Below are 25,012 nucleotides of genomic sequence, written 5' to 3'. Positions count from 1 at the left end.
TCAAACTTAGGGAAAAGGAATCATAGAACAGAAAATTCCAACTTTAAATTCTAGAAAACCTTCAGAACAAATGAATTTCTTCTTTCAGAGGACTTAGATCAGATTTTATTTCTAGGCCACAGGCTCTAGACAGTTGTTCAAGTTTCTTTTATCTCATAAAACCTACATTCTTCATGCCGAACTGGAAACTACTGTTTTGAAAGGAGCCTGCTGTGCTGCTGTGCGTAATTGCCTGAAAGCAGACACTTCAGCTTGAAACCTGTTGCTTTCTGTGGCTTTTGTGTTGTTTATAATAATGAAGGAACGAACATTGGCTATTAAACATCTTTCAAAGAGGAAATGTGCTTTTGGCAAAAGGGACAGCACAAAGGTTAACATTTAGTCATAGGAGCACTTCATACGATTTCGTTGTTATACCAGTCAATAAACATCAATGTGTCAGTTGTCTGAGGAGGAGTAGTATCAAGTTTAATTAATTCTTCCAGAGTGAAAAGCAACATTTGATTAAATGAACGAGTATTATTCAAGACTAATCTGCTTGCAGAGGTAGTCAAAGTAGGTTTTATATCACAAAAACAACTTTTCCAAATCATAGTCATGGTAGGAAATACAAACCACAACGTATATGGATGTAAATATATATATACACATATAAATCTATACATGCATGTACATGTACTCAGTAAAAACTGGGTAAAATGCTGAAATTCTCTTAATTTTGTAGGAAGTTCGGAGTGTGATTGGTAAAGAGAGTCAAACTCTTAAGGATATCATGGAAAAACTCCGGATCAAATATTCTGAAATGTATACAATAGTTCCTGCAGAAATTGAAGCACAGTTGGAGGAGTGCAAGAAAACATTACAAGACCTAGAAGACAAGGTAACTGTTGATGTGATTTTCGTATGTACTTCTTTGTAATGTAGTAAAGATTTGTTGCAAGATTTGATGAATGTTGTAACTATGAACTTTTAAACTTGAAACTCGGTTATTTTTCATTTGTGTTCTTCCTCTTGGTGAAAAGCTACACAGGAGAAAAAAATTGTCTTGTTAACTGTCCTCTTTTAGAATAATCTGAAGTAATCACTGTGAATATATATATATTTATTTATTTTTTGCTGTTGTTCAAACAAGGCATGGCAAAATCACTAGCAATATGGTCTTGGGTATGATATGGTTGCTTTCTTCTATCCGTTCTGATTCTTAAACTGAACTAGTAGTCAAAGTTGATTGGAAAGTTAGCTTAGCTTAACTAAGAGATTTTAAAACTGAGTCAAATGACACCTTTGAAAACAATTTTTCTTTTTGTTTAACTTTCACACATGGTAGGGCATCATGGTGTGGTTCTTTATATCACTCCTCGGGACATAGTTGCATGCCTTTAAAAGCAGGCAGAGAATTTAGGTAACTAAATAACATTGCCTTGGCATTTTGCAATGTTTTTTGTATACAGGAAGTACAAACAGTTAACTGAAAACAAAATGAAAGGAAAATAGAGTAATCCCGTAAGTTTGGGGTGAAATTTTAGCCTGATATAATTAATTTCATTTTTATTTTTCCTTTTGTGTTATTTTTAAAAAGAAAAAAAAACCTTTCAGTTACTTTCCTGCAGAAATAATAATGTTTAATGGTAATTTTAAAGGCTAAATATCAGTTAATTTAATACAACTTGAAAGTTTAATAAAACAATTTTTCAATCTAGTTACTTGTTACTGTCTATCAAATTATTCATTTGATGTTGCATTAAATATTTAGAGACATATTCGTTACTGCTTATTAGTTTTAATTAGGTTAACTTTATAGTTTCTATTTCAAAATAGAACCGTTCTTTCCAGAACCAACAGCTGGTTAGGAGAGAGAAGGGGAAGGGGAGTAAAACAGTATTTATTCGATTTCTGAGATAAAAGATTATCCCAATGCGTATACTACGTGCTGGAGTGAAAGAACTGATCCTGGAAACTTTTCGTATTTGAGTAGTGGAAAACAATACAAACTGTCTTGGATTTTTTTAAATGCCTAAAGAAAACATTTCTTTTATAAGCAGGAGTATTTGAGAGGAGGACTATAGTTCTTTTTGCTATAAACTTATTTTAGTTAATGTAATTTTATCAATAAAGTACCTTAGCATGGGTATTATTATGTTGTTCTGACAGTGCCCGTCAGAATTTGTAAATAAATACCCTGAATAAAACTTAACAAATAAAGAAATTAAAAAAAAAACAACACAACATTTATTAAATGCATAATGTTCTTCATTCCTCTCCTCGCAAAAGGATGAAGTATTTTGGTGTATGTAGCTGCAAACCAGAATAACTCGTAAAACAGAAATCTTTTGTATCAACACAGCAGAAAGCTGTGCAATGTGCATGTGTAATTGAGCCCCATAAATACTAGGGCTGCAGCACACAAACAATTTACCATGATTTAACAATTCACTGGTAGTTGGCTGACCCTAATGGCAAACAGGGTTCAGTAAGAAAAGCCGTCACCTTGGGCAAGCAAGGACTTTCTCTCTCCCTGCAGTTTATTTTGTTCATGGTAACCTGGTACCTCACTGTGTTCTCTGCTTAGGCTGTTACTCAACTTCAGCATACTTGAGAGTTTTTCTCTTTACATAGGAAATCAGGCCCTTCAGTATTTTGATTTTTTCATTTTTGAGGAGTTCTGAAGAATAAAATTAAGTTCCACGTGCTTTATGGGGCTTGAAGCTCTTTATGTTTATTATAAATTTCCTAAATTTATATTTAGGAATTCATTATATACTGATGCATTTCCATATTTCTTACATGGAAAAAATAGTTGAAGCATAATGGTGCCATTTTAGGGTTCTTGCAAGAACGTGAATGAAACCCTTTCCACAATGCAGTAATGATTAGCATCTATTACAGATTAGAAAAGGGGTAGCCAAAGCAAAATACCCAGGGAGTTGCAATGCTTTGTTGTTTTTTTAATTCATGGATTGCCTTTTTTGACCAGTAGTAAGGGTAATTATTATCAGGTAAGGGGAAATTATTGAGCAAGATGTGAACATTGAACCTGGTTCACATTAATGCTTCTCACAGGAAATGTAATCCTATTCCTGTGTTTTGAAGTGATTCATCAAGTGAAACATAAAAAGAATTCTAATATTTTTGGTGAAGGGGTGCACAGAAACAAGCAGATCTTTGTAATCTCCACTATCGTTTTCTCTTTACTGTGACAGGTTAGCTTTGAAATCTTGCAGAGCTCTCCTGAGTATGTGCTGAAAAGAAAAGCAGAGACTATTAACAACGGCCTTCAAGCAATTGAAAAGATGTTACAACAGAAGAGCGAAAACATTGCGAAAGCCAAAGAAGTTCAGAAGGTAATTTTGCCAAAAATTTTTGTGAGTGTTAGAAGATTTTTGGTTGTTTCTACAGAGCCTGGTTTAGCAGGAATGTAAAGTGGCCCTCCATTCATTCTTTGTCTGTAAAAGAAAAAGTACAAGCAAGCATTTACCTGATGAATATTTACCTATTTTTTCTCATAGGAAAATAATTATTTTTTTAAAATGTTTTTTTCAGCTATGAATCAAACTGGTAGATGCAGAGTGTTCTGTTCTTGTTGTATCAGTTCGGAAATCTTTCCAATTCCAAATGACCCACATAAAGTACAAATAATTCTGCTATTATCTTTGTGCCTGACCTTATATTTCATTTCTCCTCTTTCCACATGCAGCAAATCTGGGATATGCTGGACCTTTGGCATTATAAACTCAATGAACTGGATGCAGAAGTGCATGATATAGTAGAGCAGGATTCCTGCCACGCACAGGAGTTGATGGATATCTTAGTGACCCCCCTTCAACAGTACCAACAGGTCTCACAACTTGCTGAGCGGAGAACTGCCATTTTAAACAAGGTAGAGGCAAATGTAACAGTTACCCAAACGTGAAAAAAATCATTTCCTATTAAGAAAGAAATCAATAATAAAGGCTTTGTACAAAACATCATCAAAGGTTCTCAAGTTAACGAAGAGCCAAAAGCCTACTGTAGCTGCGTTGGCTTTTTGTAGCTAAGAAATTCTGGACTGACAACCATGGCCTCCAGCTACCATCCCAAAGGACCAGCTCTGCACCAGAGTTGACAGGAGTTAACATTGGAAGTACATGCCCCTGGATCAGTGATGTGATTTTCACTATAGCTCTGCTAATGTGCTACCCATTTAATATTGCCACATAAATCAAAACAATGGCCGCATGAAATGTAAGCTCATAAACACCAAAATTACTTTTGTTTAGAAGAAAGAGCCTGAAATAATGAAACTGTTTCAGAGAAATTACAAGTACTACTCTATTTCACTGCGCTAATCCAACTGACCTTGATAAAACGCACCCGGTTTACTTTTAATCTTGCCCATATATGAATTTATGCTATACAGTGAATAGAAATGTATTTGTTCTCTTTTATAAAATCCTGTAATTTTCTAGGCTGCCAGCAAGATGGAAGAATATGATGAACTCTTGAAGAATATGAAGGTTTGGATAGAGAACACCAACTGCTTGCTAAGAGAAGATGCTCAAAATGACACTGCAAAAAGCCTACACAAATACAGTGATGACCTTCAGGTAAGTGTTAATGCCCATATATATAGTCTAACAAGACATATAGTCTTGTTAGAACTAGATGTTCTCTAAAGGCATGATTTTGCATTCTTAAGTCTTACTGACATAAATAACTTACCTATTTTCAGTAAATCATTTAAGTGAAAAATAGTTATGGTTTACATGCATGAAATACAGATAGGTAGTTTTTGGTGTTGGACTTGTGAAAGTGCTGAACTGTAGTACACCTGTCTTCCAAAAATGTGTGACTATCTTCTGGTACCCTGCTGCATGGCTATAATAAGTTTTTACTGCTTGAATATGTGCCGTTCTTTCTGTTTTGTGTTGTGTGTGTGATCTAAAGCAGATGAAGTGGTGATTTGATGTCTGTGTGTTTAACGGGAACTTTGGAGTGAATTGTGATTTGGAAGGCAGTTCTTACTGTATCTTGAAGGTAATTCTGACTGATAGTTTCAAGAATGAAATGTTCATAATGTTACAGGGAAGGTCAGAGTCAGGCAAATGCCAAGAGTTTCTGGCAATTTCATACATGAAATAGTTTTTCTGTCCACTTCTTGACTTAGGCCAACAGAGAAAGTTGGTGGTCTGAAGAACTCCTTTCCTCTGTTACAAGAAGTAGCTGACTGTTTTGGACTGATATGTTACAGATCACATAGCCACAATGGGGAGATTGTGATTAACAAAATCAAACATTTTCCTGACAATTGCCTCTTGCATTTGTGGTTTGGAACATTTTATGTGTTCTAGGCTGGGAAGCTTGTGGATCTGGAAATGCACCCAAGGCTTGTATTAGAGTTCAGACTTATATTCAGTCCTTTCCTTCACATGCTACAGAGATGAATGGATCACAGTTATGGCTTGCAACACTCCCTAATTCTGCATGAAGACATGTGCTGTAATTAATCCAGAAAATTATCCAGTTAGCTGCAGGAGATGGGAAGAATCTTCCCATCATGTACAACTGGCCAGATATTTTCTGCAGCATTTTTTTTTCATCTGCTGGCTGGTGTGCAGAAAACCCTTTACATGTGTCTGTCTGACACGTCTTATTCACGTACTTGGGGTCAGCCTGGCCACTGCACAAGAGCTGGGGAGGAATCTTCTCCACAATCTCATACTTTTCTATTTTGGGGCTAGGATCTCTCTCCAAGTTTGAAACCTTTCTCTTCACAACTCTTGTCATGCTCATGTGGACTCATTTTATGTAATTGATTCCCTTAAAATCATGGCGGCAGCCTCTTGTTTTTCTGCCTGCAGGATGCAACAGATTAGTTCCCTTAAGAGTCCTTTGTTTTAGTCTGAACTAAGCTTTTGGGAACATATGCAATGGTCAGTGATGTACAGGAAATTAAAGCTGATTCCTTGAGATCCAAACCTCTGCAAAACTTTGATGTTCACCCATGATGGAGGCAAACTAATGTCTTATTTTTTCTGTAGATGGCTTTGGAAGACTCAGAGCAAAAGCAAAATCTTCTGCACAATGTTTACTTGGAGCTGGAGGAGCTAACGACAGTTTTTGAAACAGACAGTGTAATGCAACAGCTAAATGAAGCAGATGATCAAGTAGCAACTTTACAACATGAGATAGCAGAGATTCTTCCACAGATCCAGCATGTGGCTGATGTAAGTTTGAGTGATCTCTAAGTGTATTTAGCTTCACTATATGTTATGAAATACAGATTATATTGTATGCATAGAAAAAGGTTGTGTGGATTTTAGTAGGTTTGCCAATGAGTAAATGAATTGTTTGGAAACAAACCTGCAGAAGCTGTTTGGTATCTAATGTAGCTATAAAGTTCAAGAGTATTGATGAACCCTTTTTTTAGAAAAAGAAATACAGGGCTTGTTGACCAACAGATTAAAAAAGCTTATCTTGCTGGAGCGCAGGTCTCCAATTCAGTGGCACCTGGACAGGCTGGAGAAACGGCCTTCACAAAGTTTAACAGAGGCAAATGCACTGTGCCAGATACCAATATAAGCTGGAGGCCAACCAGCTGGAAAGCAGCCTTCCCAAAAAGGCTGGGGGTCCTGGTGGACAACCAGTTGACCATGATGCAGTACTGTGGCCTTGCAGCAAGAAGGCCAACACCATCCAGAGCTACCTGAGCAAGTGTTGCCAGGAAGTCCAAGAGTATGATCCTGCCCTTCTTTTTGGCACCTGTGAGGTCACATCTGGGTACTGTGCCCAGTCTGGGTTTTCTAGAGCAAGAAAGACATAGACATACTGGAGCAAGTCCAGGAAGAGGCACAAGGGTGGTTGAGGGGCTGTAGCACAGGGCATAGGAGGAAAGTCTGGGAGAGCTGGGTCAGTTCAGGCTGGATAAGAGATGGGTCTGAGGGAAATGTTACCACACTCTGCTGCTACGTAATGGAAGACTATAAACAAGATGGAGCCAGACTCTTCTTAGGGGTGTACAGAGAAGAGATGGGCAGTAACAGATCCAAATTATAAGAAGGGAAATACATATCTACATATTAAAAAGATTTTTTTTGTCAAACGTTAGATCAGGGGTCCCAAGTTGGGGTGAAATCCCCATCTCAGGAAATACCCAAATCTCAACAGGATCAGGCCCCATGCGACCTGCTCTGCGGGGCACCAGAGACCTTCCAAGGTCCCTTCCAGTGTAATTTATTTTGTGACTTTGTCTCCATGAGAGTTAACTAGGAGCTGTACTGTATGTGGTTCCCTTTCCCATCTGACGTTAAGTCTCTTCCTATAGAAAGTATAATTAGACTAGTTTCTTACACTGGTAAATACCACCGTTGTCACTACTGGTAATTTATAATGTGACTTTTCAAGGGTATTTCAATTCCATACTCCGTTTTTAAAACTGACTAGGTGACCACAGATAATTAATTATTTAGAAGTTACGATCATGTGTAATTTATAATAATTAGCCTTTCAATCAGAAGTACCCAATTGAACATGACCTGCATATGTTGCATCTGTTTTTCATTCTTCTTTTTAAGTTTAGAGTAAAAGGCAGAAATTCAAGCTGAGTTTGTTTTTTGAAGGGAGTTTCTAAACTATGCTATCTACAAATGTTCTTTGTTCCCCAAATCTAGGAACTGGGTGCCATTGAATCTCATGTAAAAGTGTTTGAGAAGGATATTGTGAAAATGAAGACAATCCTGTCATCAGAAGATCTGTTGGAATTTTCTCCTAAAGACCAACTTAAACACGGACAGGTCAGTGAAAACTCCCATAAAAGCTTTTTTCCCCCTATATCCATAAATTACTAGCTTTCACAAGCATAAGACTGTTTTGTGACTGCATACTACAATGAGTAAGTTTTTAATGTATGCTTTTGACATGTTAGTGTTACACATATTCTAATTCTCAGGTAAAAGGGTGAAAGTATTATTTCAGTCATGATTTCAGCTGCATGACTACAGTAGCAAGTAGTGAAATCCAAAAGGAGCAAATTGGTAGGAAAAACAGTTCAGAGGACCTGATGTCTGTGCTGTATGTGTCTTGGGGGCTTATTTTGGACTAGCCCTCAGTCTAGTCCTGTAGACTAGACATCCATTAGTGTCTGGGGGTGTTCTCTCTTCTGGAGAGTGTCTTCTGCTTTAGTATCATCTGAAAGGAATTGAATCTACATGCTCCGAGACAAGTGTAGAATGTAAACTCTAAGGTAAGACTGTCGGGATATCCCTTCAAGAAGCACAGTCCTGGTCTGACATAAAATATTTGAAACAAAAGCACTGTTAAGAACATGCCAATAGACAGCTCAAGCATGTAACTAAATCATACAATTTCAGTCATACTTGCCATATTTAAGTACTTCCATTTTTGGAAAATTTATGATCTGATTTTCAGAAAGACACTCACTGCTCATCATTCCACTTACCGTCAAACAGTAAGTAATCTGATGGTCTGAAGATCAGGCCCTATTTTCCAAAAATTGAGGCAAAATGCAGCAGATGCTTCTAGAAACGTAGGCTGGAGTGACTCACCACAAATCCATTTCACGCATGCAGAGACTTCATTGCAAAGATATCTTGGCCAGATGGTTTTTCTTTCTCTGTTTGAGTAAAATAAAGCAAAGCGTTATGGTATCTATTCTTTTATATCAGCTGCAGTCCATATCGTTAGCTGACTGAAATGCAAAAAAAAGCATGGGTTCAGCATCAGGGGAGAGATAAAAATGTTATCAAACCACTCAAAGCTTTATTTTTCTTTGAACAGTTTTGTAATGACTACATTATATGGAAAAACTAAAGTAATATTTCTTCTGTAAAATGATGTTTGCCCATTGCCTTATTTTAAATTGAAGTCTGGATAGTATGCAAATAATAAAAAATTCCTGACGCAGATGCTTATGAATGAGAGGATAAGCATCTATGTTCTAATTGTAGCTATTTAAATGTCTCTTCGAGAGGAAATCTAAAAAAAGTATTAGTAAGGCCTAGGTATGTCTTCAGGATAACCAGGAATTTATGAGTTGGAGTTGCCATTCTGTCTTTGCTAAGTTGATCACCGAGTCTTCCATAAAACATGTATTGTGGTATCAACTTAGGCACATTTCTGATCATCCAAAACTGGTGAAGTTGATTCTAAACTATACATCCACTCAATGTAGTGATATGAGAAGCTGACAGGAAATCTGGCTTCAGAGGTTTCTGCTGGCTTCCATTCCTGTTCGTCATCATCTCAGCAGTGCTTCTCAGCTGTGATAAGACATTTTATAGGACCTTTGGAAAATGGTTAGCTTTATTATATGACATTTCATGACTGGTTTGCAGTGCCAAAAAGGAAAACCTGAGTTGCCTAGAGTGACAGCAGAAGGATTGGGCGATTTTTAAAATTGTCTTCACTGCCAAAGATTCATTAATTTGAAATGATGCACTTAGTAAAATAGTAACTACTCTGAATGTGACCCTTTTTTGTCACTGAGCAAGCTTTGTGTATGTATATGTAAACAAAGCAGAACTGTAAATGTAAATTATATCTTCTTCTTGCTTTTGACAGACTCACCATGTATTTTCACTTACTTATTTGTTCTAGGTTTAAAATATTCTTTGTTCTTATATGGGAAAATCACCAAAGAAAACTCTTGCACATCATGACAAAAGTGTAAATTTTCAGTGTTGATTTTTCCAACTATAACAGCCATCATCTATCCTGTATCCTTATAGGTTATACTTGACCACGTTGGTCCTATGCAGAAGACCATTGTTCATATACAGTCATATGAAGATGCACTTCAGCTACCAGGGGTGAAAATACAACCTTTCTCAGTCTTCCGAAAAGCAAGGCAACTTTTGAGAGAATTGAAAAAATTAGAAAAAATTACTAAGGAAAAAAATGAGCTACTGGAGGTAATTGATTTGCATCCACTTATTTTATTTCCATTTATTTATTTATTTATTTTGAAGCTGTCATCTGAAACACCTTTACTTTATAATCATTTTGATCACTAGATAATCTTATCTTTACAGGCATATAATGCACCTACTGTATCTTCTATGTAATGGTTTGGGGCTTTTTTTTTGTTCTGTTGTGTTTGTTTCTTCCCTGTGTAATTTGTTGCTACAACAAGCTACACTAGTTACAAAACTCAAATGAATTTCAAGACTATTTCAGTCACAACTGATACTATTTGTTTTACAATATTGTAGGAAAATGAAGGCATTGCTGTCTTACAAGTCTTACAACTCAGTCTTGCACTACTGATGATTGAAATCCAGTGTTACTTGCAGGTGCTCACATCATGTTCAGGTCTTTTGCAAGTTTTAGGTTTTCCAAACCTAAAGCGGACTGCTTTAGAGCACATAACTTCTTACTAAGCATTTTGGAGGCCAGGCAGAGAAAAGTGGGAGCTAAAATGTGAATCTCCATCTCTGTCTTTGTTTGTGAAATTAAGGCATTCAAAGAGCAAAAGTATTATCAGGCAGAGTCAACATGTTCATGAAGGGAAAGTCCTGTCTCAATAATCTGATCTCCTACACTAAGATCACCTACTTAGTGGTTGAAGGGAAGGAAGTGGATGTAACCTTTCTGGATTTTAGTAAGGACTTCAATACTGTTCCTCACAAACTGTCCAACTGTGAGATCAGCAGGTTCACGGTACACTGGGCGATGAACTAGCTGAACGGCAGAGCTCAGAGGGTTGTAATGAGTGGGGAAGTGGAGAAGGGGGTGCAGGTGTCTTCTCCCTGGTAACCAAAGACCTAATGTGAGGGAACTGCACAAAGCTGCACCAAGGCAGGTTCAGACAGGACATTAGGAAAAGCTTCTTTACCGTGAGAGTGCTCAAACACCGGAACAGGCTTCCTAGAGCAGTTGTTGATGCCCCATGCCTGTCAGTGTTCGAGAGACGTTTGGATAATGACCTCAGTAACATGCTTTAACTTTTGGATAGCCCTGAAGAGGTCAGGCTGTTGGACCAGAGATGATCTTTGAAGGTCCCTTCCAACTGAGCTATTCTTTTTTTTTCTGTTCTGTTCTTCTATTCTTTTCTATTCTATTTCTATTCTATTTTTATTTCTATTCTATTCTGTAAGAACGAGGAGGAAAATGCAGGCGTGCTATATGCTTGCATGCATGCTACAGACATGCACACTTGGAGTTGAATAAAAGTAATGACTCTGTGGATCTGTATTAAACATTTTGGGTTTTTAGTCCATAACTACTTATGTCTGAAAAATAGATGTAGTAAAATACAGACGTTTCTGAGAAGGAGTTACCAGATTAAATATTCAAGAATTTCAAAACACTTTTAGGCCCTTGGAATCAGGGTGCTTTGCAATTACAAAGTATTATCATGAGACTCTTAAGTCATTTATATAGAGCATTAGGCCAAGGTTTGTATTTTTCGCCTTTTTGGAATAGCTGTAATAATTTTTGCTCAGCATTTGCCTTTATCTTACACACATCCAACAATCTGTAGCTGAGTGAAATTTTTTGTGAGAAAACAGATTGGAAAAATTACAATTCTTGGCAGCAGGGATATCAAACTGTGCAAAAAAGACTTTCCAGTCCTATTGAGTGAGTCGAAGGCAGCAGTACTACAATAAAAGTCTATCACCACCTAAGACATAACAAAGGATAAGCCTATTAAAGGATGGCATTTTTTAATGCTCCATTATAAAGGTAGTAAGTATTCCGAGAGGAAACCAAACTGGAGACAAGCTACCCATGCAGAGATCTCTATTTTTTTTTCCTGAGGATCAGTTTGACATTTTAGCGTTTGGATGTGTTTGCACATATTTGCTATCCATGATGCAACAGGATCTTGCACTAGTAACTTCTGTGTAATTAAGTTGTAGTGTAACACCTGTAAAAGTATAACGGAAACAAAACCTGTAACAGGATCTGCAAATGCTTTGGGGTGGAATTTTAGGTGGCTTACATGTGTGTTGAATGTTGCCTTCATTTTTTTATTAGCCAGTCAAGTACCACACCTATCACTACCTAAGTAATGGCATCAGAATCACAGACTGGCCGAGGTTGGAAGGGACCTCTGAAGATCATCTAGTCCAAACCCCTGCCAGGCAGGATCACCTAGAGCACACTGCACATCAGGAAGAGTACCTGGAAGTCACAGCAGCTTTATCAGTTTTCTGTGCAAGGGAGTGGCAGTATTTGCATATTTGAAGTTTTACTGTGTTTTTTTTTTAGTGCCTGCCCTCACACTACTGGCAGCTGGTTCTTTTCCATGGTTAGGTTTTCTACTCAATATGAAAAGTAAAGAGCAAAACTTAAGCATGAAATAACTCAAGAGAGAGGTATCACTTCTATGTAGACATTCAGTCCCACAAATATGGTAGGATTTATATTAAATTAAGAAAAAGGATATATAAGGGTTTTTTTGTCTTTTTTGAGAAAGGAAATAGGAGTCTGTATTCGTATTTTTTAGTTAGTCAAGGAAATTTGAGATATTACACATTTTACTTGTTATTGAGCAGTCACGTGAATGTGAGAGTGTAGGAATGGGTAAGGGAATCTCTCTTTTGGAAGGACTGTTAGTTTCTCGTCAAGATTGGGCAGAAGACCTACTTTTTTTAGTCTACAATTAAATATCTTGCTCTTCAATTTGGCATTTTTTAAAGCAGGGAAAATACTTCTTTCTTCCTTTTGAAACCTGTAAGTTAAAAAAAAATAAAATAAAATCATGCAGAATCTTACTAGTATGTGTTTTATTGGGAGGGATTGTTGTTGTTGTTCATAGCCTGAGAGACACTTTGCTCTGAAAGGCCAAGTCTGTGAACACTTTGCAGACAAGGTTATCAGCCTCCCAGGCTGTAAGTTTAAGCCTGTTGGTAATTGCATTTTCTTCTTCACCTTTTGTACCTGAGGAATACTCCATATATAGTCTTTGATTCGCAGCCCAGAGGCTGGAAAACAGAACCACCAAATGTTTTGTGAATTAAGTGTATTCACAAAATATTCTTATCTGTATAATTTCTTAGTTACCTGAGTGATTGTGTCAGGCTGTGGCTGACAAACATTAGCAAGGTGTGTGGGGAGATTGCTGATTTCTGCATGAACAATGAAGCATGGGGACTGGTGAGATTTTTCTGTCACTGTCAAATGAATAAAAGTAAATTTGGCTGTTTGTAACACATAGTAGGCTTTCTGTAAGTCATGTAAGAAGAGGAAGCTCACACATAGTGGAAATACTTATCATTTTATAGGAAGTATTCAAATTTTTAGAAGCTGTGGTTGGCTTATCTTCTGAGCTGCAGTTTCTGCCTGGTGTACGGCACAGTTCAATTTTGGTCAGTGCAGAACTAGCTGGCAACAGGGACTTGAGCACCAGTGAAAAACAGGTAGGCTTTCTAACTTGATATGAAACAGAGAACGAGGACCGAACATGTAATTTCTCTTTACTTTCAACCTTTTCTAAATTGTAGTGAATGTGATTAAATATGTTCCACTTTGCATTTTAGATTCAGTCCTACTCTAGAGTAAGCAAAGATATGCTCTGAGGCAGAATTCCCCACCGTACTGCTTATGAATAGAGCACAGTTTGTCTCTAGCAAGTGAATAAACTTTGTGAGGATGGAGTTCTGCAAAGTTAGGGGGACAAACACAGTTTCTTTTTACATGTAACTACAGATGCAAAAGAGGATTGAGTTCTATTTGATGCAAGTTAGTTGCGTTACTGACTAGTTTGTTTACATCCAAGTAAATTCAAAATTATTTATGATGATTATAATGTCATAGGAAGCTTTAAAGAAAACAGAAGAATGCGAGCAAGAAATTGAAAAGCGGAAACAATTCTTAAAGAACCACTTGGTTGAAATATCACATGAAAATCAACCACTGGCTCAGAAGACTTCTTATCCAGAGGTGGGTTTCCTTGTTTTCTCTCTTATGTCTGTTACTTGTCCTAAGGCTACTTGTGACAACAGGTAGCACTGAGAAATAGGAGTGTGCTTCCCCTCCCCAATGCAATCAAGCAGGCAACTGAATACCGTGGTGTGACTTCACTTGCATAAGTTGCTATATACGAGGAGATATAATTATTATTAGTTTGCAAGTTGAGCGTCTTTCATATTATATTCCTTGTTGATTTTGATATGCATTTGTACCCTTATCAACTTCCAGTGAAAATCTAAAGTGAAAAGTGAAAATTTTGGTGAAACAATATGCAGCATTGTTGTTTGCCTGTGCTCCTCATCTGGCTAATGTGGCAGTTCACGTTATTGAGGTAGCAGCTTGGGGTAGTGCATGAAGAGAGCACTGTGTCCCTTTCTGATCACTGACCATGCAATGGTACTTCACGTGATTCTAGCTAGGGTTAGATTCTTTAAACTCCTTTCCTTGTCCTCGCTGACATGCTGTGTTTTCATCAACTGATAACACACTGTTTTTCTCCCTGCAGTTGGCTGCTTTCTGTAATGGATGAATTGCTTATTTAATGCAAAAATGAGATGTGTTTTAAAGACAGCCCTGCAGAAGTCAGGAAATGACTAATTAAGTATAATAACTATTTATAAAGTGCCTCTGAAATGCTCAGCTTTTTACAGTCAGTCACAATAAAGTTAATAAACATACATTGTACTTGCTTAATAACTATAATCACTTGGTAACTCCTAAGTACATAGCTGCTCTGCTCTCAGGTTGGATGTTGGAGACTTGATGCTAGTGCTAAGCATGACTCATTTCCTGATTCTTACTTGTTTTTGTCTTTGAGTATAGATCTTTCTGTTTAATATCTCTTGTTTTAGAAGAAAATCTGTTTCACAGTTGTAGCATTTCACTGATAGGATTGGCAATGGAACTGCCCATCTTACTGGGGTGTCTCTAAATGTGGAAGTGATGTCTATAAAGATTTGATTTCTGAGGAAGTTTTTTTGGCTAGTTAAGTTTGCAAAGCAGTAGCTGGTAAATTTATGGTGTAATCTGCTTCTGCAATAAAGCAACAGAAATACTATTCTTAGTGAACGTTTATAAATATATAGTAAATTCTCACAGATGGCCATCTCCTTGTTCCAGTGACTATTTCTTGCTTTTACCTCTGGAAAATTTCACCTTGTGTTTTCCAGTGTATAAAAGGAAAAAGCATCATTGTCTGAGTAGATTTTCCACAACTGTTGAAAATCTGCTGGGTTTCCTGCCTCCACCTTCCTAGTCATGCAGCCATGCTAGCATTGCTGACAAAAGAAGCTGTATTTGAGACAAAAACAGCAGTCTTACTGCTTTCATCTGTCACAGATTATTACTTCTTTAGTTTTATTCACACTATGATAGAGCAGACTCTGGAATCAATGCTGTTGTTATTATAAGCTTAGCATCAAAGCTTGCTCTGATGGACTGATCCCAGTCTGCATTGGGATTTTTAGCCATTTCTCAGTTTTCTGATCAAGCCATAGTGCTTCAGAGAGCTTTAGCACTTTCAGTAATGAAGGAGGTGAGTCATTTCATTCCTTGTCCTGTCTTGGTTTGTTACTGCTTGTGCTTTCTTTGCTTACCTGGTGACCAAGTGGTAAGGGAAGGCCCCTAGCAAAAGGCTCTAGAGCAATAGTCATGGCCAAGGGGAAAAGCAAGACAGATTTATTTCCCTCTTTGTTAGTGCTGAGTTACTCGAGTTATTGTTTAATCCCTGCAGAACATTAAATATTTTCCTTGTACTTTCTTGGGGACCATTGCTCCGGTATCATGCTCAAAGATACAGGAAAATTCTAGTACCTAGCTGTGTCACTAAAACCCTCCAAATGGTTTATATTTGCTTCTTTTAGATCAGCTTCTGCAAAGAAGACTTAGCCCTGAATTACTCCTAGCTGTATTTGCTCTCATTTGGGCTATCCCAACTGTTCTGTGTCAGGTTTCCAGAGAAGGTAGTTGGAAGTAACACAACCTGCTTTGACTCACAGAGTAATGTAACTCAGCTGCATTCCCTCTGTCCTGAGGGAAACTCGTATCCCCATGGCTATGCAAGACCTAGTTAAATTTATTTATCCAGCCTTTCACATTTGTTTCCAGACTACCAACTTATGCATTATAGGCAGCAAGTGCTGTCCTGAGCTGAATCTGTTGCTGTTGTTTTGTACGTGTCCGGACGTCTCCTGCAGTAACGATGGGGAACTGTCCCAAAGCCCTGAGAAAGGAAAAAGGGCAAACAGATCCAGTCCCAGTCCCAGTAAGATGTATCACAAGCGTCATCTGTTACATTACCGTTTGGTTAACTAAGAGAAATCTCTTATTACAAACGATGTTCCTCTTTAGGGAGAAATGGAAGCTGTAAAAGAAGAAATCATCAAGCTGTGTCAGAGAAAGGAAGATATTCTTACTGGGATGAAGAATTCAATGTCTGAGCTTCACCAATGCTTACAGCAAGAAGTGCCTGACCTAGGAGATGAACCCCCAGCCTCTGTATTTCCACAAACTGATTCAATTGGGACTAATGTTTCTGATCAGCAGGTAAGTCGAGAACCATGTTGTGATCACTTACCCAAGAGATGAAGAGGGAAGGTAAATAGCCCTTCTTCCAGAAAGATGAGCATGTGAGAGAAGTGTATCCTTCCAGCTGTGAACCAGTATTACTTCTCCTCTCCTTTGTGCTTTTGAATGATCCTGTAAGGACTGGGTATAATGCATGCCTATGAGAAGGCAGGAAAGAGGTGTGCCTTAGGTTATTTTTTAGCATGAGCAGATCCAACGTGAAGTTTACATTAAGCAATCAACAGCGAAATGCTAGGTGTGTAGTTTTATTGATAAGCAGTTGTTCTGGAATTTTCAGTAAATTATTTTCGTGGAGCAAAATGAAATTTGCCCCAAATATAGCTGTGATATTGAAACATTAAAGCATAGTTAAAAGTCCTAGTTTTCAGAAGTGCTTAGTACCTGCAGCTTTCAATTACTTTAATGTAGCGTGGCAGATGCTCACTGCTTCTCCAAAAGTGGACCCCAAGCGGTAACTTTCTTTTAGTTTACAGGCAGAAGAGAAGAGGCTTTTACTGTTCTTGTAATGAATAATTAGGCTGTCTCTTTGTGTATTTTGTAGTTGAAAAAAAGAGGAATGATGTTTCTTCTGCCTTGTTTAGATGAAGAGTCAGAAGACTATTCTATCCACAGCAAGGTGAGTTCAATATATATCTTACATATACAGCTGTATATGTGTGGTACAAGATTTTGTTACACGACAGATTATGAAAAATGTGTAAATCTGAAATAATTTAGAACAAATGGAAGCCAAGTTTGTCACACCAAGAAAATATACTAAGAAACTGCACTCGAGTCAGCTTACCAATATTACATAGCAACTCATTCTGCAATGTGTGATCCTGCTTTTGATGGGATTGCTTATACAGTAATACCCCCTTTATGCAAGTGTTAATGGCAAGACATGGGCCTAAAAAACAATGTTTATATGTGGGTTTCCTTTCACACAAAATTATACAGCCTCTGAAGTGCTAAAATTAAAAAAGAAATAACCAAAATGTCTTGTATGTTTGAGCTTAAGAAAAAAAGGCATGATCAAACTATTAGGGAAGAAGTTAAGGTAGGAGAGATTTCTGGGATAATGGGAGAAGCTGGGTAATACTGCTCAACAGGTTGCTGTGAATCTGGTGAGTATGAATGCCCAGATGAACTGGAGAGGACCAAGGCTCGGAGTAAATTTTCATGCTGACATTAATAGCTTTTGGAAAAAGGAAAAAAAAATCCACAAAACTCTGCAAACCTCCCAAGAGGGACAAATTCGTGCAAGTCATTCAAGTGAAATCAGGAATGTGCAGAAATGCTGACAAAATTGTAGCCTAGCTACCTGCTCGTTATTGATGCAAGTTTTCTTTGCATACAAAAGTTGGGAGATATTTTGTTTTGTTTTTAGGGGACAGGACAGGAGAAGGATTGATTTGCTGGTGAGGTGTTTTGTTTGTTTGTTTATTTTGGAATAGCATGAAAAAACTGAGAATACTCTTAAGGTCTCAGGAGAAATCTGTCAGTGTCACCCAGCTGCCATTCATCTTCAAGCAAAGCTTTAGAGCAAGGCAGAGGTGGGATTCGGGAACACAAGATAGATAAACAAAGCAGAAATAGAGCCAAGTGTTAGTAAAGATTTGCAGTACTTTACATTGCCTGAAGAAACAACTGAGCTTCCTTTTCACAAGCTAATGCTGAGCTCTTGCTACTTTCAAAGGGAAGTACAGCCGCAGAGACAGATGTGAGCTTTTGGCCTTCAGAAAAAGACGGTGAAAATCATAAGGAAGACAGCGCAAACTCCTGGTCTTCTGGTACCTTGTCAGATGGCGTTTCACAGGTAACGCACTCAGGTTTATCTCCACAGGGCAGGAACTAATCTTTGTGGAAAGGATCTGCACAAGTCCTAGGTGTTGAAGTCTTTGAAGTAAGAGACTGTAGAAATTCAGGATGACAGCCTTACTGAGATAACTCCTTTTTCTGCAACAAACTAAATTTTGCCTTAAGTGTTCTTTCCTATTGTACATAAGAATTTCTTGAAGCCTGACAAAAACACCAAAGATAGAAAGGCATATTTGTTAGCAGCAATTCATTTCACTAACTCCTGGAAAGGCAATCAAATGTGCATTTTGTCAGGGGATGATTTGTGGAAGAGGTTCCCTTTGTACATGAAAAGATCATCTCATATACCATGGGTTGAATGGCTGCTGCCCTTTGAGGCTTCTCTAGCACAACAAAGCAATAATTGATAACAACATTTCCACTGTTGCCTCTGACTCTACAGGATGCTGCTGAGCTAATGGGATCGTGCAATAAACATGGCAAGGAAACGTCTTTGCAAACTCTGCAGAACACTGAAGACCCTGGCACAGGACAAGGAAATCAAGCCACAGTGAGTTTGAAAGCCTGAAGTAGGCTGAATGAGGTGACCTTCGGGGCTCACTGCATAACCCAGCTACTGGGCAGAGGCCCTGTTTGGTTATGATAATGCTACTGGAGTTTGTGGCAGGATTAATGATATGGTAGGATACCTACAACCCTTTATGGGCCTCTTTATATTGCTGCTTAGGGTGAAAATGAATAATACATTTTGATTTGCTCCTTGAAAATGAAGTTTACTGGGGAACAAGTTGGAGTATTTTCAGGAGTAAAGATGCTGGCATTCATACAGCCATGAATGGAAGAGTTTAAATGATAAAGGTCTGGATCAACTATGGGATTTTTAAGTGCTACATAAAGGAGAAATTAATTAGAATGACACTCCCATATGTTGTTGCTTTGTGGAATGCAAGCACTAGCTTAAGGAGGAGTGGGCAGCAGCCTATTGGTTATATGCAAAAGAACATATGGGGACAGTTTTGAATAGTCCAGCAAGGCCAGGAGCAGCAGACTGGTAGCAGAGCAGCCTCAGCTCTAGCTGGGTTTAGAGCATGGAACAAGCCAGAATTCTTCATTGCATGAGGCAGGAGCAGGTTCCCAGGTTATTTTGTCTCCCGTTGTTCCTTAACTGCTTTCATCAAACTTATCCTTTAATTTATAGTTAAGGAAAGAAAAAGAGCTGGAGGGAGAATCTGAGATGTGCTTTGTTAAAACATTTCACATTTCTGCAAAGGTGCATAGCTAACTATTAAGACCAGTCAGAAGCTGGGTATTGGTATTAGTTCTGTATTAATATTATAAGCAATAGCATTCTGCCTCTTGTGAGTGAGTGTATTACATATGACCTGTCTGTACACATGACCTCTTGTGTCCCGTCTCTCTGCTGTGCTGCGGTGGTGTTGGTCTTTGCATGTGCAGGACGTCTGTAAGCTCCCTTTGCAGGCAAAGGAGATGTAGTCACTGCGGTCCCTAAGCACAGAAAGTGATCCAGCTGAGCTCTCACTGCTCCTTTGTGTTAGGCTGAGCTGCACTGAGTAAATCTCAGCTGAGTGTAATGGATATTCAGACACCTGTATTCAAGAGACTTAAATCTTCAGGTGAACTTTTTGGGTAGCCAGGCATCTTACAAGACAACATACGCCCTGCCGGTACCTCTGTGTGCCACAACTGTATTTTGTCAGCCTCTTGTCTTTCAGGGACACTCACAGCCCGTTGAACCCAGTAATATGAAAGCTGAGCAGAGCAGTGTCTTGAGATTGACACGGCTGCTCTGTGGTCTGTGGAGAGAGTGCTGTCAGGCTGTGAGCTGGAGTCCTTCTCTGCTCCTGTAGAGAATGTTAAGAGCTCCCTTCCTCAAACCATGGCACACAGCTTTTTTGCCTGCAACATCTTTACCACATCCATGTATTGGTACACTGTGCTATCTCCATATGCTATACAGCTCCCTATAGGGAGTGATTTTTGTTGTTGTTAAATGATTTATTTATGTGATCAATTACTACTTGGAGACAGGAAGACATTTATTTTTATAAATGCTAAATTCATTTGTTTCCCCTAGAGATGTGGTTAAGTGTAGAGATATATGGAGACGGTTATATTTATGTTCTCCATTTAGAACTTAAGTGCACACTAAAATTAAATAATTCCCGCTATCCCAGTGATTGCTAAACGATACCATTTCCCCCCTCCTGGCATGTTGTCCCTCCTATGCAAATTCAGTTACAGCAGCCTAAAACATAATTTGGGATTCAGAAACATGTTTGAATTACTGTGTGTCAGCTGAGCTTTGGTGACTGTCCACTGCATGTCCTCTGTGGTCTCACTGTTGGAACATGAATGTATGATGTGTGCATGAAGCTGAACATAGTTACACCTGCACAGGCGTATTTAACTGATTTTTTTATTCAACTGATTTGACTGTATATCTGAGTCTCTATTTTTGTAAAGGAAGGGGATAAAGTTTACTGCAGTAACAGTGTCTGCCTGGGGAGGGGCAGAGCATACCGTAAGTGAAAACTAAATGCTTACGTACATATGTATGTCATGCACACTATTACAAATGTTTAAAGCTTGGTTATTTTTTGGCATTATCAAAACACATTTACTCTAGTGAACCAACATGTTTTACATGTCTTGTTGAAATAAAACAAACAAACAAAATATTCTGCTCTAACTGGCAAAATATTGACAATCTAAAACAAACAGGCTTGGAACTAGAGTCAGAAGTTTCAGATGGAGGTTGAAGTAAACTGGTACTTCTTTTTATACCTTCAATCACATATACCTCAACAGACATACCTAGGCTGTTTCCAGGATCTGTACGCTCAGATTTGCTATGCTTAATGGCACTGTCATGAGATATCTGAGAGGTAAATAAGAAAAGTAATGATTAAATTAAGACATTGATAGCTGAAACAGTTCATGTTGGCTCTCTGATTTTCTGTCAAATCTCATTTTAACATGAAGGTTATGCACTACTTCTGACCATCTCATTTGCTTGTGTGTATGCTCTAGAGCCTTGGGAGTGTTACAGGTTTTGTAGTATAGGCACTGTTCTTCACTGACTTACTAAGTATTTGCATGTGTTGAGGTATATGCAGACCTGTATAACCTTCTAAGCAACTAATATCTGCAAGCACTTTAGACTTCTTATTATGGGAGTGTACACTACTGCTTCTTAAAGGAGTGCAAATCAGAGGAAAGAATTACACAACATATACTTAAAATACAGATTTCTTTTTCGGTGTGACCTAGAGCCCAAATAAAGCACATTCATTCGACTGTTGGAACCAAATACACACAAGTGACTTCTAAGCGTTGCACAACAGCTTGCTTTGCAGCTGTAAACTGCAGCGCTTTTACATCTAACTCCCTCAGAAAAACATCTCTCCTCAGGGGAGAACTGGTTAATGGTGAGTCATCTCGCTTCCTGTGCGCCCAGGTATACCTGGGCAAATGCAAATCGCTGCCTGGAAACCTGTTGCACCAGATCCCAGGATCGCCTGGCTGCCAGTTTCCCTTTCTTTTTCTTTTATCTTTTTTTTTTTTTTTAATACTGGGAAGACGGTAACAGAGTTGGTTCTGAGCTCTGTGAATGTGAAAGTTAAACATTTCTCACTGGTAAGGGGTGGGGAAAGAAAGAAAGAAAAAGATAGATAACTGCTTTTTTTCTTGTGCTTTGCTTCAGAGTGACACGCCTCCTGTCCTCAACGCCACCCGCTGCTCTCCAGGGAAAACAGGAGACTCGGAGGAAGCGGTGGATGGCGGTAGGCCTGAGCCGGAAACAATCCTCCAGGTGTGCCAGGCCCAGGTTGCCGAGCTGGAACAATGGCTAGACAAAACTAAGGTGTCCCTGGGGTCAGACCCCCAGACCCCCAAAATGCAGCAGATGGTGGAACTGCAGCTTGGTGATTGCCAGGTAAGACCGAGCAGTCAGTTTGCTGCTGCCATCCAAATGAGTCACCCTTCCCCGGGATTTGTGGATGCAGAAAAGCTACAGTTTACTGCTTTTCCTTCCCTGCTTAATCGGCTTCATTACACTGTGCACAAGGCAGGTAACTGCTTGGCTTTAGTTTCAGGTGCAGCTTTCCAACAGCTTAGTTAAAATACCTGTTTTTAGGGTTGTACACAGTGGGATCTTTATGTATCTTGGGCATAGAGGTAGAGCTCCGAGTGTTTTTAAAGCTTTGTTTTTATTTAGTTTATTTTTGGAAATACGACTCAGAACAGTTTGAATCTTCGATCAAAAGGCAGGTTTTCATTGCCCTCTATCATAATTAATCAGCTAGAATAAAGGGTTTCGTTTTGTTTCGACATTTTCACTTTCGATTTTTGTTCGAATGATTTAAAGACCAATGTAAAATAACTTCTGAACTGCTAAGTCCTTATTTTACACTTTAGGCCCCCAAAGCTACCATTGTAGGGGAAAAGGTAGAGATTTTTCCCTTGCCCACTCTGTGTGGCAGTGGTATGAGGAAGTACTGCTATAGGTCTAGGGCAGCCTCTTGCCCCAGCTAGCCACAGAAGGAAAGGAGTGGAATTACCCGTTGGTAGAAACGGATGGAGCAAAACAGAGCTGGAATGAGGGGCTGGAGTGGGTGGGAGTCCTGGCACAGCTGTTTTTCTCAGGCATGCAGATTAAAAGAAAATGTGCAGGCATGCCAATTTGCCAATTTGGAGTTCCCTGTGGTGCCAGGATGATATACTGATCTGCTTCAAGAACTGAGCCTGCCTAAAGCAACCGGATTCACTCACTGTAAAGGAGACAGTACCAAATTTTAATTTACTATAAGATGTTTTCAGATATATTTTTGTTTGTTTTAATGGGGAATGAGTCCGTGCCAAGAAGTGCCTCTGGGTTTAGGCAGCCGGGTGCTTGGCTGCTGAACTCTGGGAATTAGGATGCTGAGTACACTAAGTAGCTGGCTGTATCTTGATCCCATTCAAGGTTCATGTCAGTGTAGGTTTTGATAGGGCAGTTGCAACCAGTAAAAACAAGCATGCCTCAGGCAACAGCAGGCCCTGCTGAATTCCTGCTGGGTTTTAACGGTTTGGCTGTGAACTTGTAGGGGGAGAAAGGAGGAAAAAATGTTTTTCTAACCTAGTCAAGATCTACAGAGAAAAATGCCCATTGCACAAAACAGGAACAATCTCTAGATATAAGCATAAGGTATAAATCAGTTAATTTGTTGCAGTTGAGTCACCGTACCTGTCTCCTCATTCAACCTTCAAAATATGAGTTTAAAGTAATGCAGAGATTCAATCTGATTCACAGCAGAGTGAATCAACAGCCAGATCCGAACTTTTTACAGTGGTCTGGCTGACACATGGTAATGTTACTCTGTTTTGGTAATTTGGATTAGATGTTACAAAGAATTTCTTCACAAAGCGGGTAGTCAAGCATTGGAATGGACAGCTCGGGAAAGTGGTGGAGTCCCCATACTTGGAGGTATTTAAGAGATGTGTGGACATAGCACTAAGGTACACAATTTGTTGATGGGGCACAGTAGGTCAGGTTGAGAATTAGACTTGATCTTGAAGGTCTTTTGCAACCTCGGTTCTATGATTATCTTGCAAGAGCTTACTCAATTTGTCCTGCTCCTCTGACACAGCCTGCTTGAGGATTTGTATGATATCAGATCCAAAATACATGGTGATAAATTCAAAGGGAAAAGTCGTCTTCTCTGCAGAGTGTTTGTCTGCTGGCTATGGCATTTGGGATGTGTATTAGTATCAGCCTTGGAGCCAAGCTAAATCTTAGAGCATGGAGTGTCTTGGGTTATTGTCTGGGAAGCTGTAAGGAATCATGTTGAAGTAGGTAAAGAAGTTACCAACTGTGTCCTTGCTGTGCCGGTGACTACTGTCCTCAGCTTGATTTGGCAATAGGGAATGCATGTTCCTCCTCTTAGTCGCTTCACTAAAAGCCCAGTGGCATTTCAGATAAAACAGTCACAGAAGTAGTTGTAGTCTTAAACTAGATTAAAAGGTTATAAATTCACGCAGCTGAGACAAGGACATCACGTTTTGCTGACTCCGTGTGGTGGTTTTACTCAGCTGAGCAGCCGAGCTCCACTACAGCAGCTCTCTCACTCCCCCTCCTCAAATGGAAAGGGGGAGAAAATATGATGGAGAAGGCTCAAGGGTTGTGATAAGGAGATCACTCAACAATTATTGTCATGGGCAAAACAGACCCAGTGTAGGGAGATTAGAGAAATTAATTACCCATTACTAACAAACTAGAGAGTAAGAAACAGAAAAAACAAACAAACAAACAAACAAAAAACTAAAGTCACCTTCCCCCCATCCACCCTCTTCCACCTTCTCCCTCCGAGTGGCACAGGGGAACAGGCAATGGGGGCTGCGGTCAGTCCCTGATGCTTCATCTCCACCACGGTCCCTCTCTGCCCCTGCTCCCCATGGGGTCCCTCCCACGGGATGCCGTTCTTCCCAAACTGAGCCTGCGGGGGCTGTCCACAGGCAGCAGCTCTTCAAGAACTGCCCCCACACGGCTCCGTACCACGGGGTTCATCCATCCCCCAGGAGCAAACTGCTCCAGCACGGGTCCCCCACGGGCGGCAGCTCCCCCCAGACCCCCTGCTCCTGCGTGGGCTCCTCTCCACGGGCTGCAGCTCCGGCCCGGGGCCTGCTCCTGCGGGGGCTCTCCATGGGCCACAGCCTC

The 25,012-nt window shown here is 39.2% G+C and overlaps 1 protein-coding gene across 1 annotated transcript in view; it reads left to right on the top strand.

The window, feature by feature from the left end:
* Nucleotides 1-25,012, top strand: part of SYNE2 (spectrin repeat containing nuclear envelope protein 2) — a 182,192-nt gene that overhangs the window by 84,678 nt on the left and 72,502 nt on the right. Inside the window, 13 exon segments of the mRNA XM_066998468.1 lie at nt 725-880; nt 3,201-3,341; nt 3,695-3,877; nt 4,446-4,583; nt 6,018-6,203; nt 7,647-7,769; nt 9,723-9,905; nt 13,756-13,881; nt 16,261-16,455; nt 17,039-17,113; nt 18,176-18,295; nt 18,740-18,847; nt 22,022-22,252. Of these exon segments, the coding sequence (XP_066854569.1) occupies nt 725-880; nt 3,201-3,341; nt 3,695-3,877; nt 4,446-4,583; nt 6,018-6,203; nt 7,647-7,769; nt 9,723-9,905; nt 13,756-13,881; nt 16,261-16,455; nt 17,039-17,113; nt 18,176-18,295; nt 18,740-18,847; nt 22,022-22,252 (1,965 nt within the window).

The sequence above is a fragment of the Anser cygnoides genome, chromosome 5 (assembly GCF_040182565.1).
Source record: "Anser cygnoides isolate HZ-2024a breed goose chromosome 5, Taihu_goose_T2T_genome, whole genome shotgun sequence".
In the NCBI taxonomy this organism is placed as follows: domain Eukaryota; kingdom Metazoa; phylum Chordata; class Aves; order Anseriformes; family Anatidae; genus Anser; species Anser cygnoides.
The sequence above is the reverse complement of the archived record's forward strand: the minus strand, read 5'-3'. Positions and strand labels throughout refer to the sequence as shown.